Source organism: Aptenodytes forsteri, unplaced genomic scaffold (genome assembly GCF_000699145.1).
Source record: "Aptenodytes forsteri isolate BGI_AS27 unplaced genomic scaffold, ASM69914v1 Scaffold564, whole genome shotgun sequence".
Taxonomy (NCBI): Eukaryota; Metazoa; Chordata; class Aves; order Sphenisciformes; family Spheniscidae; genus Aptenodytes; species Aptenodytes forsteri.
Window position 1 is genome coordinate 424183 of NW_008795408.1, and position 21249 is coordinate 445431.

At 38.7% G+C, this 21249-nt stretch overlaps 1 protein-coding gene across 1 annotated transcript in view; it reads left to right on the forward strand.

Moving 5' to 3' along the window:
- Window positions 1-20084, forward strand: part of FAM169B (family with sequence similarity 169 member B) — a 47555-nt gene extending 27471 nt beyond the window's left edge. Inside the window, exons 4-9 of the mRNA XM_009280995.1 lie at window positions 3272-3357; window positions 4954-5128; window positions 12810-12992; window positions 15399-15527; window positions 18624-18685; window positions 19696-20084. Of these exons, the coding sequence (XP_009279270.1) occupies window positions 3272-3357; window positions 4954-5128; window positions 12810-12992; window positions 15399-15527; window positions 18624-18685; window positions 19696-19920 (860 nt within the window). The 3' untranslated portion in view covers window positions 19921-20084. The remainder of the gene's footprint in view (window positions 1-3271; window positions 3358-4953; window positions 5129-12809; window positions 12993-15398; window positions 15528-18623; window positions 18686-19695) is intronic.
- The last annotated feature ends 1165 nt before the right edge of the window (window positions 20085-21249 follow it).

Sequence of the window (21249 nt, forward strand, 5' to 3'; positions counted from 1 at the left end):
ATAAAAAAGATGGGGACAGACTTTTTAGCAGGGCCTGTTGCAACAGGACAAGGGGGAATGGCTTTAAACTAAAGGGGGGTAGATTTAGACTAGATATAAGGAAGAAATTTTTTACGTTGGGGGTGGTGAAACACTGGCACAGGTTACCCAGAGAGGTGGTGGATGCCCCATGCCTGGAAACATTCCAGGTCAGGTTGGACGGGGCTCTGAGCAACCTGATCTAGTTGAAGATGTCCCTGCCCACGGCAGGGGGGTTGGACTAGATGACCTTGAGGGGTCCCTTCCAACCCAAACTATTCTGTGATTCTATACTTGTTGGGGTAATTTACCATTCTCCTTCCAAGGTGGAAATCTGGCAAAAGCAGCCTCTGTAAGTGTACCATGAATCTGAAATATTGCCAAAATTAAGGTAAAGATGACTTTATCTAAGGTAAAGAACTAGTACATTCTATATATATTAAACAAACTCAAATTACATCTCTCGTATATAGCATTGCCTTTAATTTAGTTTGTGACTGAGGGATGCGTTTCAGCAATTCAGATGAAGGCTGGGGAAAAAGAAGTACCAAGCTGGATGTTGCTTTAATTTTTCTGCTTTACTCTGTGTGTAGAGTCCTGATGTGCACATTTCATTCAAATAGTTGCACACCAGTGTGGGAACATTTGGCCAGCATAGCCTAGAAAGTAAAAATATAATCCAGACCTGGGTTGGGAAGGGATCCATGTTTGCCTAGCAAAAGGAGACATTTCATAATCACAATTGCATTATGCTTAGTGCCTAATTCAACTCAGTTTTTTTCAGTACTGTATTCCAAATACCCGTAGCGGTATGGAATCGTGTGCTTCACAGGCTCTCAACTTCTTGCAACACTCTGAGTATGTTTTCTGATGGCAAGTTATCAAAGTACTGAGGGTTAGCAAGCTAGTGCTTACAGGGCAAGCCACTCAACTGAGCATGTATATACTCTATTAATTGTGAACTGAAATGTATTGGACTTAATCCATTTCACCTAGTCTTGCAATTGCAAGATCAAGCACATCAAGTCTTGCCATTGCAAGATCATTGTAATCATGTACATCATGATTCACAGGGTTCAGGTGATGTGTGTAACTTGCTGTTGGCAATAACTTGATCTCTTATGATCAGGTGAACGTAGCTGAATGTCTTGGAAAGAACAAGAAGGCTGGGAAAGGAGAGTGAAGGAACATGTGGTCTCACAAAACATGTTTGCATTTGAAATAGCGTTCCTCAAAGTTGATTATAAAATGAAAATGAGAGTATGGGGAAGCATGGATGGATTTAACTGCGGACCAGATGTTGACTTGAAAAATTATAACAAAAAGCAAAGTACATCTGTTTGTGAAATCTGGAGAAATGTTTTTCCTTCAAGGAAGGCATACATATAGATAAGGTTGCTCAAGTAATGTGATGTGACAGTTGCTATGTCAACTAGTGTTGCCTTCCACACATTTAAATTATTGAATAGCACAGTAAGTGTTCTATAAAAGTAGCTCCTTAGAACATGGTTATGCATCTTCCTATTTTCCTCAAAGATTTTTAAAACTTTTCTGACCTTTACTATGTGTGTTGTATGTGTCTGAACTATGTGCCAAACCTCTGTGCAGCTGCCGTTAAAGTCAGCATTTGGCCCATTATGTGCCCTTTGTCTGACTCAGCTCCCTTTGTAGCTGCATGTTTCATGGATGTGTAATGGAGCAGTGGCTGCTTGCATTTGAAAGCAGAATGAAGGGATTGAGGGAACAGATTGAATCCATCACAGAAAGAGCATGAAACTCCCATGCAAGTAAGTGCATAATATTTAATGAATTGAATCTGGTGCTATAAACAGGCATCTGCCCTTGCGTGCAATACTTTCTTCATTGTTAACCCAGTACACAAAGTGTAATGCTTTTTGGCACATGCTTTAATAATTTATTTGAAATATAAGTTAGCTAAGTGGAATCTCCAGCGTTAAAGCCAGTGGGAGCTGGTAAAAGCTGAAGCAAAAAGGGAAACTAACCTGTGCACACCAGCGACATTTGTATAACCTGAGGCTAAAACAGGTAAATGATGAATCCTGTTAAAGCCATTTCACTTCTTTGTGTGTGAATTTGTCTCTGACTCATAGATGGTTTTTAACTTTCTTGTGTTTGTCCCTAGCTGCCCTATTTGAAGATAGTAAAGATACTGATGTTCTTGAGCACTCCTGAAATTGTGGCCATGTACTTTCTTTAGGTGGATGTCACCACTGTATGGATAATGAAAGTTCTTTTTGCTGAAATACTTGCTGCTTGATGTGTTGGTGGTCATAAATGGTCAAATTTCTATGTTTATTCTAAAACCTAATCTAAATCCTTAAAATCGATCCTATATCCTTTGAAATGACCCTGTGTTAAAACTTTTCTTTCTGAACAAGGCTTGTGAGCAATTTCAGTGTCACTGTTGCTGCTTCAGTCTTTCTCTTGTAAATCTAATGGCAGGCAACGAATTCTGTAGATGAACATGTAGGAGTAGGGTTTAAATACTTGTTTCTGCATATGTGAAAAATTCAGGAAGGATGGGAAGAAGTGGGGTGCAAGTTTTGCATAGCACCTACACAAGGACCTGACATGTGTAGGTTGGTCACACACTTTTGCTTCAGGGCAAAGTGTATCTTACTTACGTGTGCATATGTCTGTCCTTTGTTGATAGAAACCTCTCTGTATGCATTTGAACTTCCGCGAATATCTGTCCATGCAGAGATTTAGGAGTCTGTACTCTAAAGGTACAGATATATAGAAATTCAATCACATAGGCAGCTGAAAAGCTATTTGATAACCCGGGTATAAAAACTTTTGTGTTGGACTTGTGTGGGTGCAAATACGGGCATGTATGCATGTGGACAGGGGAAAGTCTGAAAGAAACTCCAAAAATGTAACCTTTAGCTAGGTAGCACTCTTTGTCCCAAATGCCACTCAAGCTTACTATGCTACCGAACAGATATTATGCAGGAAGTGCTTTATTCATATGGCACATGGGTTGTCACACCAAAGTCACATCAATTCCTGAGAAAAATTACCTTCACTCGATGCCTCGTGTGGTACTGAAAATTGGATATCAAGGGACATGGAAGTGAAATTGAAATACAATCGTTGTTCTGCTGTCTCACAGCAGATAAAACTGGAGTCAGCTGGAGGGAGAAGTAGGTCTGAGGCTGCTTGTGGAAGGGTTCAGAACCAACTTTGTATTTATTTGCAGGTAATGTGTTCCCCTGTATTTTTCTTTTTCTAGTTTTGGCAGTTTATTTGAACCAGTGTTGGTGGCCTGTTGAAGATGTAGTGAAGACAGCTGATCCTTCTAGAGCTGGGCTAATTTCGGTAAGGATGCTATTTTAAACAGTTGCCTTTTCCCTGGAACTTTCCAGCTAGAACAATCGTGTAATTGTCTCTGATCTCCTATAGCTCATGCTTATAACCTGTGGGATCTGGGCTTTGTGTCTCACCAAGTACTTTACATGTCTCCCATTGCACAGTGACACGCACGTTAACCCTCTCCAAACAATTTTGTGCATGCAGTTTATGATTCATCTGTGGGATTTACTAGTTTTTGTTTTTAGTTTACCCTCACTGCCTACTGAAGAAATAATCAGATAAACCGAATTACCTCATTAGCAATAACTCTTCACGTTACAGTGTTGCTTGACTGTCTGTCTGATGGGAGGTGTTACTAACCTTTGGAACAATGTCTTATCTAGCTGGTTATAATTTTTTTTTTGCCTTGAATAATGTTTGTATTGTGTTCATTTTATGAAATGGTTGTTATTTAATAGTTTCTATATCTGTAATTCTTTTTCCAGATAAATTATCTTAGTAGGATACAACTACTTTTTCGTAATTTGAGAGATTTGGGGTCTGTTTTCAACTAAGAAGTCAAGATGTCTACTGCATATGAGCTTTGTGTTGCCATGAGGCTATTAAGTCAGTTCTGTTTCCTATCCAACCCTCTGTGTCCAGCTTTGGTCCTTAATGATTCTGTTCCTTTATCATCTTTCCCTAATATCTGCCATACATAGAGTTTAATTATTCACTGAATTAAGTAGGCTTTTTGTGGGTAACTGAACTGGAGGGATTTTGAGATACAAATCCTTGCAAGATAGAACTGGGAGCAGAAACACAGCTTTCAGGCTTTCAAGCATCTGCTATATCAACAGAGAATGAAAAAATATCTGAAAATAGAAAACTTGCCTCTTCTAGCTCATTGCTAAGAGGTAAGTTGTCATTATTTGTGGAAACACTCATTTTCTTTTTCAGCATTCATATAAAGCTTGTTGGCACCACTTTTTACCTTGATGACCAATACGATCTTGTTCCTTTATATTGCTCCATCTCCCTGTCCTGTTGGTTGTCTGGTAAGAAGCACGGCATAAAATCTAATTGTTCATGTTACACCTAGATTATAAGCTGTTTGGGACATACTGTATTTATTCTCTGTTTTGTGTAGTGTCTACCTCAGTAAGGTCCTGGCCCACTAAAGTTCTTTGATGCTGTGGCAAGACAGGTAATAGGGGAGAGGTGACCAGGATAACACAGTGAATCCTGTCTTTATTTCACTTCTGGGTAGGATTAGATTGCCTTGATCCTGTTTCCAAATCTGTGACTAGTTCGCTGTGACTACAGTCAAGATACTTCTTTTACTGCTGCTTTAGAATTCCTCTCTGACAACAGGAGATATGTCAAGCTTTATAAATTGTTACTAAATTATTCTATGCCCTCTGGATAGAGGGTGGAACACTGGGAAAAACTGTTTTTGTTCTTCTATCTGAACCAATTCATGAGGTATTTTCCCCAAATTAAGTGTACATGTTTCTTGACCTCCTCCCTCCCAGCCCCTTTTAATTTTGAAGCCTTTTATGAAATGCAAAATACTATTCTCTGCTTCATTTTTCTTTGGTCTGTTTTTGTTTGTTCTCTAAGGTCCAGACGTTTGGAGAAAGGATTGTCCTCTTTGTTCTGAACTACATTATTTTTGGAAAGCTGGAAGGGCGTTCAGCTAATGATGCATTCTTTCTACCTCACTCTGCCACTGAGTGTGCCAAGTTACTCTGGAGAAATGGTGAGGCTGTTGCCTTTTACTCGGTCAAGATGAAAGGTAAGGTCATTTTAGAGACACGTTTCCATTGGTTCCTAATAGCTAGAAATGTAATCCTTTTGTTTATCTTTCAGTATAAATAATCCTGGCTCTCATTTACATTTTTATATCAAATCTCTCTCAGAATGAATCTGGGGAACAAACTTTCCCAGAATTTGGAAGCCATCCATATTACTTTCATTTAAACATCATGGCTCCAAACTCTATTCTCAGTTACACTGAGTGATCTGAGGTACTGACTTATTCCAATAAAATATGCTTTAATGCAGCCAAGTAGAAGGTGGTACATCTAGGAACAAAGAATGCAGGGCCTCCCCACAGAATGGAGGACTTTATCCTGGAAAGAATATCTGAAAAAAGTAGTACAGTTCACAGTGGAAAACCAGTGTATCAGGAAAGAATATCTGAAAAAAGTAGTACAGTTCACAGTGGAAAACCAGTGTATCAGGAATGGCTGGTAGCGAGAAGTGGCAATATCCTTGGATGCCTTAGGAGCAGTGGCTGGGTTGTGTAGAGGAAGGTGTATGCACTACATCAGTCCTAGAATGCTTTCTCCAGTTGTGGTACTCCCAATTTAAAGGATGATGATTAATTGATTTCATCATTAATTGATTAACTAACATAGAAAAGAAACAATGTATTTGATTCTTTAGGGATAGTTGCACCAGTATAAGCTTTAGTGAAGGTCTTTTATTAAATAGAGAGTTTGTATTAATGCAGGTACATTGCTATTAACCAGTCTAGAGTGGAAAACGCTTCATTAGAATAACTCCAGGTATGCAGTTGAGTACATACCCCCATGTAGGAGCTGGTTACCAGTCTATGTTTAAGATTCATGGATGTCATCTTGATACCAGTAGCTTAAATGTAGAAAAGTTGGTATCTTTGGAGCTAAATGTATTGTTCAAGTCAGCAATCAGTAGCCATCTGTCCAAAAGGGGAGAATAAGAAACAGCTTGAGAGCTGTACAGATACGGATTGCTTGGGATTCCAGAGGACGGTCTGAAGGTGCCTTCTCTGATAGAACCTCAAAGGCCAGCAACAATAAGAGATGTTCTTCTCTTCTGCTGCCTTGGGATTTGCAAAATCCTTATTCACACTGAGGTGTAGCTTGTACACCATTGTGCTGGTACAGTGCTACTGTACTATCAACGATGAATCAAGGCTCAGCCTATGATAAAGGAATCTTGTCTATATCTGTGAATATGCTGATGAAATGGTTTGTAATTGGCAAACACTTCAATTGCCATAGTACATTTTCCTTTAAGTCCATAAATATTTCTGAGCAAAGCTTTTGGAAAGAAACACTTGTATGGGCTGTAATGATTCATGCTTCAGTAAAATAAATTTGCACAGTAGTCTGTTATGGGTGGAGTATTAGCCAAGTTGAAACTGTTTCTGAGTAAGTTGAGAGTCACAGTTTGGTTTTAAACCAGGTCCACATAAAATACAAATTCTTCAAGTCCAGCTTTGTCAGCATCTGTCTTTTGTTGCCAGTGTTTTTTTTTTTTTTCCTCTGGGCAGCTGTATTTGTTAGTTTTTGGCCTGTGTCACAAATTACTGCAGTCTTTTGCCAAAGCCTTTTTGGGAAGCTTGGAACTGATTGCTTTTGCCCCTTTTTGCTATTTGCTGTATACATTTAGAAAATAATTCCTCTTTCTGAAGTTCTGTGATTTCAATTTCATACCAGCCGTGCTCTGGCTGATCCTATTATCACTACTTTCTAGAAAAGCCATGGATTTATTAGGCCCAAAACAGGCTAAGATAAGTATCTTCTCTTAGAAGTTGTTTTTCACCTTGTTGTGTTAGATTTATTTTTTTAACTTTTCTTTTTTTTATAATAATGTAAGTTCTTTTTCCTTTTACTGTCCTGGTCAGAACGTTTAGTAGGAGCAGCTTTAAGTACAGGACTTTATATTGTGCTGGACCTCTGTTACAGCTTCTGGTCCTAGGAAGAAATTATTTTCCTCTGTGCCCACCATGTGATTCTGATTCCCTTTATTTCCATGCTCTGCAATTACCTGGCCATTCTTTATAGTTTTGTTTTCTTCATTAGGTAACTGAGACTCTCATGCTGATGTTGTATTGAACTGTATTCCTCATCTGTGAATTTTACATTATCTACAGTACGACAAAAAACATGCTTCAGTGGAGCCAAATAAGCCAGAACAGATCTGTGGAGCATAGCTATTTCAAACATAAGTCATCTGGGTGAATCATAGAAACAGTGACCAAGGAGGAGAGAGTCTGTTCTATCTTTGCTACAGATTTAGTGTGCTGTTATGCAAACTAAATTTTCAATGGACTTCAGTGATTCCAATTAACTATCTTGGCAATATTGTAAAGTCATTTCCATTTGCCAGTTCCTAGGTGGCCTGCACAAAGTGATCTTGGTAATTTTGGTCCAGTTCCACGCATCCATCCGTCTTATGAACATCCTTAACTGGATCTCTTTTGATAGCCTAGCTAAAGAGGGACAGATGGTCTTGAGCACCCACCTTGCTGAGAGACGCAGTAACTGCACATCAAGGTTTTGAGACAATTTGGCAACTACTGACACTGGCCATCCTGCACCTGTTGTGTAGATAAACAGAAGACTCATTCTTCAAGGCTATCACTTTTCGTGAGCATTAGACACCTTTATTAAAACAAAATTTATTCATGACTACACAGATCATCACCCTAGCCTCTCTGGTATGTGCCTATTCCTGTCCAATGACAGGCATGCAGCATTTACCACTGGGTATACTAAAGATTGATGAGACGTACTAAGCCACTAATGAGGCTGATAAGACACTTTGTCACGTGCCAAGATAAATGTCTCCAATTTTATCTATGTCAGCGGCTTCCATATTAGACAGCTGAGGAGTTAGACCTCACTGAATGTAGCTACTTAAAGGTACAACAGGAAATGACAGTTCCCTGTCTCTGTACCTTTCTTTGCAGACAGTAACCTGAAAATGAAATATTTTGCAGAAAGCCTTCATATAGATACTTTGGTTTTGAGATCTGTTTTATATTTTTTTAAGTATTTCTTTCTTTCAGATTTTTTTTCTTGGCATGCTCTAAATCTGTGTGAAAACCTCAAAAAGAATGTGTTTTGTGTAGTGATGTAGGATTAATGACCACAGTTATTGACACTATTTTTTGTGCAATGAGACCATGTAATTCCCTGAAAATTTTTCTTTTTTATTTACTGAGGACTTGTAATTACTGAAAATGGACTTTTACCACCTTCACATAAATGTCAGGAGAATCTTCTACAAAGATTCATAATGCAAATAAATCAGTAAGTAAGTTGGAGGATGCTATGAGCCAGGAGTGTCTTAGTACCTTTAAGAATAAAACAGAACAAACCCCCTTTTTTATATACAGCTTTTTTTTCCTACTGTTATGTATTACTGTTTTTATAACACACAGGAGCTGCCCAGTCGCAGACCAGGCTGTCTGCAGTACAGAAAGCAAAGGAATCAAATTGTTAAAGCTCGTCCCTTCCTAAGCTCACTGTGTCCCTTTTGTCAAACCTTAGTAGTAAAAGGGTGGAGAAAGATGGTGTTCTCTGTGATGTGAGTCAAACCAGTCTTAACAAAATTGGGTCTGTAAAACATGCAGTTGAACCAGGAGTAAATGCATTGTTGGCTTCTCATTCATTCTTTAGAGATGCTCCACAAATCACAGTTTGGGAACACGTGACTGCAAAAACTCTAAGCTGATATAAAGTAGGCAGCAAAGCAATCCTGTCCCAGTCTCTGCTTTTTGCTACCCCAGAGCCTTAGAGATGATCTTTGGAAGTGGCTACCCAAGCTAAAATCCATTTCACCCCTTTCTTCATACAAGCCTTTGCAAATTTCTTTTAATACTTTGGTGGCCCAGGTGGTATTCTCTAGAAATAGATCCCTAAAAAGATAATAGGATTTTATTTTTCACTGATTACATAAATTTCTTTTAGAAAAAAAAAATAAATCAGAATTGAAGTTAACCTGACAGACAGTTAGCTGAAATCTTGTTGGATAATTGCTTTTCTCTCCCTCTGTTTTCTAGCAATAATATTTTTAATGTGCATTTCTGAGGCAGACTGAAGGTTCTGGCTGTAATAAAAATTAAATGACTACATACCAGTCAAGACATGAATTCATTTAATTTTATTGAAACCAGAACCTTTGTTCCCCTTCTCACATACAAACTCACACAATAGGTTGACCTTGGGTTCTATTCAGCAGAAATATTCCCCACCCTTTACACAAGCACTCAGCCTGCTTAAGGCCTGTCCAAACATGTGTGTGCCAAGCCAACTTGTTCAGCAGGGAAATAGTCAGTATGCACAACCTTGTTTTGTTTGGGTCTCTTGGATGTGGAGACTGGATTTTTTTTTTTTTCTGGTTTGTGGCTCTTTGGGAATGCTAATGGCTGTCTGCTTTCCTGCCCTTGTAATATCTGTTTACCATTTTGCTGGCTCATAAGTTGGTCATTTGGCACTCGTAACCTAACCAAACAGATCAAAGGCTTTCAAAGGGCAGACTGTATGAATACTTCCATCTCCATCGCCAATGCCCTTATTTTCCCTGTCTCCTTCCTCACCTCAAAACTTTGTCTGTTTGTGTGTTTCAACAATGAAACAAACCTCTGAACCAAATGTGTGAGAGCCTAGTGGTCACCTCTGGGCCACCATTAGCTTATGGTAACCTCTTTGCTATTGGATGGGAACTAGAGACAAAGTGGCCTTTGTTCCAAAGGTTGGTTTGTTTGTTTATTTTATTTCAAATGGCTGTGGGCTATGACTCTTCTAATATGTTTCCCAGGGACAAGGTGAAGAATGGCTTCATGGTTTCTTTATTTACAGTGCCTTTAGACATTACAAGTTTTTGTCATCTTCTCAACACAAAATTAGGAGCACAGACATAAATCACTCTGCTCCTGGGATTGCTGCACAGCAGTCTCATCAGGATTTATAAGAGACAGACTATATGAGGTAATAATAAACTTACAAGGACACTTGCAACATGCAGGAATTCTTAAAGCTATTGACTTCATGAGGAAAAGTTTGTCCCTTTCTTAGAATGTATGGTGCAACACTGCTGGAATCCAACATCTCTGTTGGGCTGGCAGCTAACAATGGGACTGGGGATATACTCAATTTTTTGGCTCATGAAAAAAACGTAACTACCCATCATGTGTTACAAATATCAAAAGGTTATAAACACCACCACAAACCATCCTTTTCCAACAATGTGCTTGAACATGTGTTTGAAGTTAAGCATGCACTTTGATTAAGCAGGGGTGGACCAAGCCTGGATGTGAATGGAATGGTTAGCTACATACTCTTGTTGTATGGCTGAGTATGTGTGACGTGGATTCTTGCTAAATGGAGAGCTACAGCCTTGACAAATCAGGGTCTAGAATTAAATATAGTCATGTATGCTTTGCTGAATTGGCATCCTAGAAAAAAGAGTAATCAAAGTCAGGCCTGGCGACTATCAGCAGATAGTCTAGATACTATCTATCATACTATCTAGATACTATACTATCAAGGAACAGAAGTACAGTTTAAGATAACTATGGGGATGTGATAAAGAAAAAATGGATCTATTAAGTAAAAGTCTTATACTGGAATTTAGGAACAGCCATTCAATAGGAGATCTGTGAAACTGTGAAATAGGTCTTAGTGAAGTGCTGAAAGTTTCATGTCTCAACACTGAAAACTAGACCGAGTGGTACACTAGTAAGTGGTAAGAAAGAAAACCGAGAAGGTCTTCATGAGATTTAAGCAACAAGTAAGAAAATGTAATTTTTTTCTGTTATAAAGGCCTGGATACCCATTTCTATTTAAACTACCATGTACCCGGATAGAAGCAGCATAAAATCTTCATTAATATTTTTTAAAAAGGAAAATAAATCAGCGCGATGTTTCCATGGTGACCTTATCCTATATGTAGGTAGCTGGTGAACTGATGTTGGTCATTCATTTCAGGGTTGAATGCTTATGTTGTCAAGTAGTTTGAGGTTCTGTTTTTATGGTATTATGCACTGGATGGAACTTGTACAGTGAATTGCTAATGTACCTCCTGCAATAGGACCCTAAGTTGTTTAGGGTGAAGATTAAAATTTTGGACCCTGCATGTCTGTTCTTAATCAACTTTCTCTTGACTCCAGTTTGAGTTTACCATACATGATTGCAAAATAAATCCCTTGGTTCTAATTTTTTGGACAGTTTTCACTGAGAACTAATAGTTTGGAGGCTTATACTTGAGTCTGTATTTTGTCCACATGTAGAGCATTATGTCGTGTCTCCATGATTTCAAGTGACTGACGTAATGTGTCTCTTAGCAAGGGCCATCCTTGAGTGAAACCCCTAGTTTAACACTGATAGTAGTAGTTCAAGCGATGGACTAGAAGAGCACGTACATGTGTGATAAATTACCACTCAGTAGAAATCGAGTGACTTAGAAAGGAGCACTTACAGTACTTTCTTAAAATGCACCACTCAGTTGTTTATGGCTTTATACCCAAACGCCTTAATTAATGTCTATACTCATCTTCCTACAGAGGTGTGACTTTTGTGTGCTGCAGCGTAAGGTTGAACCTAAACTGCTGCCATGAGTTTAGCTATCACTTGGATTCTACGTGGTGCTTTCTCAGACATGGTTCTTCCTCTTTGGGAAGTGATCTGCCTCCCTGTTATGTGCTAGGTTGTTGGGGCTGTCCGGCTTCTGCTCTCTTTTCTGAAGGTGGTGAGTGATGGACTTCCCTTCCTCTGGCCCGGAGTCACTGCGAGCGTGACCAGTTAGGGGTCTGTTTCCAGTTTCAGGTGGAGCAACCCCAACACTTACTTTTTGTGTGGTTCTCTTACCAACAAAGGTTTGAAGATGACTCCTGGGTATGTGTTGACAGATAACAGCATCTGAAAGAGAGAAGTATTCTTTTGTACAGTTGTCTATGGAATTTACTGGACTAGGAGATCAAAGACTGAATATGCAGTAAAAGGGTTGTATAACTTTCTGATCAGTAAAAGTCAGAAAGGAGGCGTAAATGATGGGGCCAGTCAAGTTTCATACTTCAGAGTATTGTCATACCATTTGGGAAGGCACAACAGCAATGTATGCAGAGGCCAAGAGAGCCTCTCTTCTCTCCCTGCAGTCATTATGAAATTGTTAGCTTAAACAGTATTGGGAGTTTTCTCTGGAATCCTTCTTTAATGTCCAGCTGCATCAGGCAGTATAGACTTTCTGAGCATTTAGATCATACTGCGTTGTGTGGTTCGGTGTATTTCGTAAAGAGTTTGTGGGGTGATTTACCAGAATAGCCAAAAGCTGAAGGAATATACTGAGATTACATTCAGAATATTCATGCCTCTTTGGCTATAGCCCAGTTATATCTTTCCAGTGAACTTTCCTATGGATGTTGCCTGTGTACCTAGATGGTCTGATTATGAAGAATCGGAGTCTGGAAAATACTATGGTGAGACCTGTCAACCACATGTTAAGCAGGTCCTCTCAGTTTGATGGCACAAATCTTCCTCCTGGAAAGTGTTTTACTGTCTTTGCAAATGCACTTCAGCTGGGGTCATCCTCATAGCCTGTGGAAAGGTCTCAGGGCAGTATTTGTGGCTAGAATCACACAGCGGTTAGTGCGGCAATACCAATTTTGTTTTCAAATTCATGTATTTTTTACTGTCTGCTTTCAGGGAGCCTATGTGATGGTACAACCAGTCAATGTTACTTGCTGCCGGTTTTGGATACTATATTTGTCCGGAGAAAGTACAGAAGAAGTGGCCTAGGGATGAAAATGCTGCATGATTTCTGTCAGTCTTTCATGGCTGAGGATGCCTTGGGGATCAGCTGCCCTATTTCTGCTGCGATGTATCAAGGTAAATTGTTTGATGTGGCAGCATTAGGTAAGGGTCATGTATAATGTATAAATTTCAATATGGTCTTGGTAGGATTTTCTTAACTGTGTAAGAGTTCAGTGCACTTGTTTGAACTGAACTGTTGTTAGCGTGCAACTGGTTACTTTTCTTGAAACATCTGGAATTTCCTGTAGAAAGGTAGGCCAATATTTATGTAAGACAATGAGAAGCATAAAACTCATACTGCCTGTTTGACATTTTGCATTCATCTCTCTCTCTCTTAGAAATAGAACTGTGTCATTGCCCTAGACAGCGACTTACCCATTTTATTTGACAACAGAGGGAAAAGAATCATAAGATGTTGCCAAGCCTACACTATGCATACAATGCTCTTGTAGATACTGCGTTTGTAAGAAATTAGATTTAATAAGCCATATACCTGGCTTCTGCTCATTCATTCAGTCGCATCAGTACTTGTTTCGTATTGACTTTGAACATTTGGCACTTTTGAAAGATCATTAAGTAGTTATATATCCTTTTTGTGTTCAGGTTGAAGTTCTGGTTTTGCTAGTAAAATTTACAGAAAATATCTGTGCTCACATTATTTGTAAAACTGTTTTCTTTAGAAAAGCATTTTTTCCTAAAGTTTCTCTCTGTACGGTATACAGTCTTTACCGTCATTTTTTGGGGGATGTTTCTATTGACTTACAACTTTACAGCCATTTTCTAGTAAGTGTCAACAGAATTTTGACTGTATCTGTTCTTTTTCTTGGTCAGTATGAGTCATTGAATTATACAAATGTACCCCAATGTATAGAAATGTACCCCAGGAGTTTCTAAGGTACTGCTACTTCTAAATTCAGGAAGGAATAGTATTGACAACACTCTTTCTTTTCTCCCAGTAATATCAATTTTTCCTATGGCTTAGACATAAACATGAATGGTTTAGACACTATGGATCAGAAAGCTGCATTGTTTATGTGTTAATGCTAGCGATCTATTGCAAGACTATGCTTTCATCTCAATTAAGATTAGAGCTAATAATAAATTTGAGTTGTATCATGTTCCAATTAGGTTTTCTAGGTCCTACTTTTATAAAAATACTAATACTGTAAGTTAAATTTGGGGTATATTGAAGTCACTGCCTTTTTTAAATTTCATTGGAACCACAATCTCATACTTTGATAAAAGAATGCAACCTTTTACTCTAAGTCTCTGTACTAAATGTGCACAGTTTTCACTAGCATGTTAAATAACATGTGCTACAGAGGCCTAAAAGGAAGTAAAAAGCCATTTAGCATACATCTCTATTTTGGTATATATGTTACTTTCAGTAGCTTTTATTGAAATAATTGATTTACTTTGGATATCCTTGGATAAAATTAATGACAGTGATCTGCTCATTACTGTGAGGCAAAAGTTTACATACCAGAATTAAGGTTTTTGTTTCAACATCCCAATGTTAAACTCAACTGAGTATTGAAGATAAATGACACATCTAGATTCATTCTGTAGTATGATGAACCAGAATGGACAGAGGAGAGCATGAAAGTGCTTTTGTTGTTTACAGGTTGCTGTCTTAGTACAGTTGACGGAACTGATAGAACGGTGGTTAAGGAAAGTTTAAAAACCCTCATTAAATTTTTTTAACTGTTTGTCCTGCAACGCATGCCTCCTCTTGGCTCTGCAGACATCGTAAGAAAACCTCTAAACAAGACAGTTTTCCGTTTGATAACATAAGCAAACCTAAATTTGATTACTTATCCAAATTATATTAACGTTCAGTGTGTACTGACAGCGATAGGAGTCTGTTGGAATATGGTTTCTCAAGGCGATTGTACATCTGACACAGGTACCCCTGTTATTCCTCTGTTAGTTCTTCCTATTTGCTGTTTTCTACACCCAGAGAAGTAAATGAACCCCAGCAATGGAGTATAGGATAGAAGTAGTAAAATGGAGGATGATACTGGTCCAAGAACAAACCGATACAAAGCTTTTGTTTATAAATAGAAATTTGAGTAGCATTCTTAATGGTTAAAGCTGGAAGATACTGAAACACCTTTCATTTCAGAGTAGTGAGGGTGAAAAAACTTGCACTGCTGTTAGTCTAAAACCTACAAAGTGTCTGGAGATAGTTCTGTGATGCAGCGCCAGAAGAAGGTGGCTCAGTAAGTCATTTCAGATCCTGTATTTCTGCGCTCACAAGGAAGTAATCTAGACTGAAGCAGATGGACAGGATTCACTTGTGCCTGTTTAGGTCATTCCACACAGACTTTTCCTAAAAGCCCCAGCTAAAAAAAAAGAAAGGAAGATGAGAAGAGAGAAGAAAAGATTTCCAAAGGAACTAATGAAAATAGGTCTGAGAGAATTTCTTCCATTGTACTTTTCACTCATTCATGCTTTTGCCCCTTGGTTTCTCGTATCCAGTTTGCCAGAAATTCTTGCAGACTTATCCCGAGGAGCAGAAGCGACTGTGGGAGGTGGAAGCACCAGGAGATTGGAGCCAGCGAGTGAATATCTGGTTAAAAATTCAGATGGAGTCATCCCCTGCAGGAAGTGAGTTAAAATAAACAGTGTGAACTTGGCCATGTATAGATAAGAAATAAAATCAAGGGTTAGGTAGTGATAATAGGTAGGTGGTTTCTCTGTTGTTTGCACATGGAGAAGTTACTGAGTGTGCAGTCCAGTTCACTGGTCTTTTCCCAGTAAACAGGACAATTCTTAGAAATTATGAGGTAATGAAATTGAACTACAGAGCATCTGAGAGATACTGAACAAAGCACAGTCTTGGGATAAAGTGGCTGTAACTCCCATTGCAGTGTATTTACAGCAGGGTAGAAGTTAGCCCAAAAAATTCCTGTTGCACAACACAATGTCTGGGTTGTAGACAGGGGTTTATTTCTCTGAAATTATTACAAAGAAGAAATTTGTATGGCCAATGGGCAATGTGTTTAATTACCTTCAATTTGCTGCCAATACCATTCTTGGATGGAAACATGAACATTTTCATTATGGCTTTTGGAAGATTCAAAGTACTCCCCTACAGGGTAAATCCTTCTTGCTGGGAGCATTTTCTGACTACTTCACAAAAGATAGTGACAGAGTAGGAAAACTTTTTGACAGTTCATATGGGGATCTTGTTGATGTAATCTGTTCAGCTGGCTTGGGGATCCAGACAGGCCCCTCTGCTGCATGCACACGAGCTGTGATAAGCATTAGGTTCCAAAAGAAGGGCACATGTTGTCTCTTTCTGGAAGTGCAGCGAGGAGTGCTGCAGAGCGAATTGCTCCCATGCCTTCCCACATCTATCCTGCTTTGTACTGGCTTGGGGACCTTCAGTTGAGACATTGCGTTTCATCTTGTCTGCAGCATCCCACAGGAGAGTTAAGTCAGAATTTAGCCCTAGGCTGGGTTCCTCTGAAGCCATTATATTTATGTTCCTCATGCTTTAAACCAACAGAAACTGGTATTGCTCTTTTCTTTAATCCATCTTGCTCAGTTCAGTTTATTAATGGCAATTGAAGAGAGCTATGATCAGATCAGCAAACAGAAAGCAGATCCTGGAGGAGAGTGTACTTAATTTTTTCTTTCTTCTTTTTGCCGTCTTCTACAAAAACAAACAAACAAAGAGAAATGACCCAAAACATGGGTAAATATAATTCCACCAGAGTGGCTGTCAGTAAAAAATGCACGTGAGGCCTGGGAACTGCCTTGGCCAGTTCTGCTCGTAAATGAGGTATCTCATACCTACAAAAAGAGGAAGGAGAGCAAGTATAAACCAGAAATGGGGGGAGGGTTTATATGCATTTATATGGTTTGTGAATTGCAATGTGATCTTTATAGTGGAAGGGAGCAGAAGCGAGTGAATTTGGCACTAAAATATATAATAAAAATCTGCTTTTTAAATTATGTTCTCCACTCTGGTGCCCAGCTCTTTGGGCATCACTTTTCTTTACACTGAATGTGCTGAACAGGCTTTATTTCATCCATCTTCAGTGGAAAATCAACCCACTATAAAAACAGTATTTAAAACAGCGTGTAATACATTTATTATATCTGTTTTACATATGGAATGTACTTGTGTGCTTCTTGTGCTTGTATTATCCCAGTACTGTGCATATTATGCACCCAGGGAAAAATACCAAGGGAGAGTACAGGACAGATAACGCCTGCCTGCTAAAACTAGCGGAGAGTTTCCCTCGTTTTGGTTTGTCCTAAAGGCAGCGTTACTCCTGCATAGCTCTGTTTGATAGCTGGTGAGGAAATAACAAGAGAATTTTCCAGGGCTTCATGCTATCTGTTAGTAGTAGATAAAGCAGAAACATGTTCTGAGTGCAGGAATCCTCTATCATCTGACCTAGTGTGCTGCTGACCATATGTGTAAAGAGAAGCTCGTGTTTCCAGAGTTGTGGTATGGGGTCACAGAGAGGAAACTGGTGTGGCATAGAATGGGAACCACGGGAGTTGTACGCTTACCTGTTCCATACGTGCACAGTCATTTAGATCTTTAGGGGATCACTTGGGAACATAGTGCTTCGTTCCTACTTGCTCTGTTATGTAGAAAGCAAAACACAATGTAATTCAGTATTGTCAGCTCCAATCTGGATCTGTGGCAACAACCACGAAAATAGGCAAGTCTTATTCTGCTCTGATTTCTTAGATCCCCATTGACATTCGCAATGCTATGTTTTGGATCAAAATTATTGAGAAGAAAAATTGAAAATTCTGCTCATATTACATTTTTTTTCCCCAGTACTCAGGATGGAATGCTATTAATGTTGTTGTAAGAATTCTGCAATCGTAGATATTCCAAAATGTTTCTATAACCCTGAGGTCAGAATTTTAAATTTTGCAAGGTTATGTGGCTGCATCTAGTGGCAGTACAGATAAACTGCAGCACTCTGTTTACTGCAACTGATACTTCAATTTGGATGTGCACAGATACATATATTTCTGTCTGCATGTATACATATATCTATAAAAATAAAGCTCTTTAGCATGTTGTCACACACAGCTGCAATCTTTCATTCTGAATTAATTCTTATTGTTTGAAAAATGGAGAGATTTATTTACAGCAAATAGTCTCAGTAACGGGAACATAATGACATTCTCTTCTGGGGCTGATTGGAGGAGCAGAAATCATTTAACATGATTTGCTCCTAGTTGCTAAATCTACCAGGCAGTGAATTGAGCTGTTTTGAAGTAGTTCAGTAATATACATAAAGCATGTAAATGTAAAGCTAATGCAAAAAATAAGCAGACTGAGCAAGAATTAAAATAAATTTCAAATTATTGCTTATAATCCTTTATCTGAATTGATCAAAGTATCTGTATTTTCTGAAGGGGAGGAAGGGATATGGGTTTTCTTGGTGTAAGAGATGAATGCATTATCTATTTAGCAGAACTTTCAAGCTAAGAAAGACCCAGAGACATTTTCTTTCTAGTATAGTTGTTCACCTTAGTCTTTTGTGGTAGTGTCATCGGGCACCCTGGTTTGGTTAATTAACAAAAGCAAGGCAAAAGGGATCGAAGGTAGTATTCAGGTGGCTTTTTCTGGTGTGTTTTTTAAATGAAAATTGCCGTGGAAGTCTGCTAATGTTTCTTCCTTTTTAATCTCTTTCTGGGGCAAAACTATTTGCCCCATTTCTCCAGAGGCTGAAGCCGGCTTTCAAACCAGTAAACCCGGGCAATCAGATGTGGACCAGATGAGTAAGGTAAAGTGAGTAATTTGCTATTTTATGACTTTCTTTTTCATTGGTGGCCTTTCCCCTTTTTAGTGAAGTAGTGAGGTTTCAATATGAGAGACCATCACAGACAACTATAGGTGTTTTTTTACTACTGACCCATAGGTTTATGTAGGTAATCATAGCTATATAATATATATGCATACACATATAATTGATTCATATAGCTAATTTATATAGCTATAGTAGTTTGAGAGGCTAAAGAGTACAGGATAGTTTTTGCTAAATGTTTTAGTTTGATCCTTACTGAGATAAGGGAACTGTAACCAAGCTGGCATACAGTGAATTACAAGGTTTGCATATGCAGTGGCTTTCTGAACTGAACTGTGATTTTTCTTGTGCCTGTACAGGGGCTTGAGTGTGACACCTTTAGAATGAGTAAGCCAAGCTCTTTACGGTCCTTATTATTTTATCCCAGTACTGAGCTGCAGGTCTTCTGTGCTTAGTTTTTTGCAGGATGGAGGCCTAAAACAGGCTGCGATGTTTGAATGAAGCCTAAACCTAGTTAGCGGTACATATGTCTGAGAAAACAAATCACAGTAATGAACCTTTTTCAAGTAATAAAGAAAAAGGAGAGACGAGTGGAAGCAAAACAAAGAGCTGTAGGGGTTGTTTCCCCAGTACATTTTGGTTGCTGCACAATTAAAGCAGTTTGTTTTCTTCAGACATGGGTCTCCTGGGGGAGCTATGACAGCGCTCTGGTGCACGCTCTTGCGTTATGTGCTGCGGTCATGGCTTCAGAGCCCACCCAGCCAGATCAAGGCTCTGTGTACTCCCAGTTTTCTTTATGCTGACACTTCTGGGAACTCAGGCAGAGCAGCAGGAATGAAGCTGTTCTATACAAATAATGCAGTTAAGTTTCTTGCCTTGCATGTTTATGGTGGCCTTGGTTGACAGAGGCATTTTCTATTAGGATCAAGTCACTGTTTATGTTGTTTGTGTATAATTTGGTGTTCCCTCTGTCTTGGTTCTAATTTCAGGGCACTGAATACATTCCTCGTGTTGGGAAAGTGGCAGGAGATGCCACAGAAAAAAAAGACGACACAGCAGCAGCGGCAGGGACTCTAAACTCACAGGATCCTGAACAAGAGGACTTAGAACAAGGTGCAGGCAGTACTCAGCAATGCAAAGGATTCAGAAAAAGAGCAGGCCCTGGGGGCTTAGCTGGAGAGAAGGCCACCAAACAATTCAGAATTATACTATAATTGCACTTTCAAAAATCAGCAAAATCTCAGTGTGGTCTTAAAAATTGTAATTGACTGTTCATAATTTGTAACGCTGGAGAGATTTCTTCAGGTAAGATATAATTTTTTTGGAAGACATATGTTCTCCATCTTGTCTTTTGTTTTAAATAAAGCTTTTGTTTGCTAGTTGTCCTTTTCTTCTCACCAAGTAATTAAGTAGTAGTGGAGCCTAGTTATTTCCCTGCTCTGAAAAGATTTTATTGGATCGCATGAGATGTCCAAAAGGGAATAATTGGAGGGCTTGTAGATACTGATGTAAGAAGATATTTCTATGGAAACCACATCCTGCATTATGGAAGAGTGATACTGCAACACACATTGGTATCAGAATGACAGCTGTAACCTTCCTTTCAAAGAGAACAATTGATCTTGAATTGCTTTCATTTGAGCTTTTCTAGCAGAAAAATCTGCCTTAAACCCTGTAGTGGACAGGATGGCATACAAACTCCATGAATGCAGAAAAAGTTTGGTACAGAGAAGAAGAGTGAGCAAGCTACAGGCCTTAAACTGACTTTAAATTCAGGCACTGTGATCATACTATGTTTAAGTTCAGGGTGTAGAACTTTGTGTAGATTACATATTGCATGTTTTATTTCCTGTAGGCTCTTTCCTAGTGTTTTGCATTTAATTAACTTAGAAGTATAACATACTTCACTAGATTAGTCATATTATGGCTTGGTAAAGAAATTTTGTTCTTTCACCACAAGCTGGTTCTGTCTTAGAATAATTCTTAGCGAGGAATTTCTAAAGCTTGAATGTTGTATTAATGATTACAGGTGAAACTCTTTAAGGATCAGATCTTTAGTCCAGTGGCAGAGAAGGCTTTGTGAAGAGGTAGGCTCAGTAGTGAACAGCAGTAGGGTCTTGATGAACCTGAATAGATCCAGCAGCCTGTAATTCTTAAGTGGGTGCCTTGGAACAAGGAGAGGTAGTTATTTCTTTCCAGAAACTAATCCAGCATTTCCAGGGAGGCAGTTCTGTAGGCAGGTATTGTAGGTACACTGTAGGGATGTATATTTTTTTTCCCCCTGTATGGCATAATTGCTCACACATAGCCCTGTCACCATGTTTTTGTTTAAGGTTGTGATTTAACATAGCGTTTATTCATGTATCCAAGTAACTCCTCCCCTGTTCAGCTGCTCAGTAAACCATATGCCTGAGACACATCGAAATCAGACCTTTCTAGGCATCTCTTTTAAAAAAAAAAAAAAAAAAATTGCTATAAAAAAAAAAAAAAAAAAAAAAAAAAAAAAGAAAAAAAAAAAAAAAAAAAAAAAAAAAAAAAAAAAA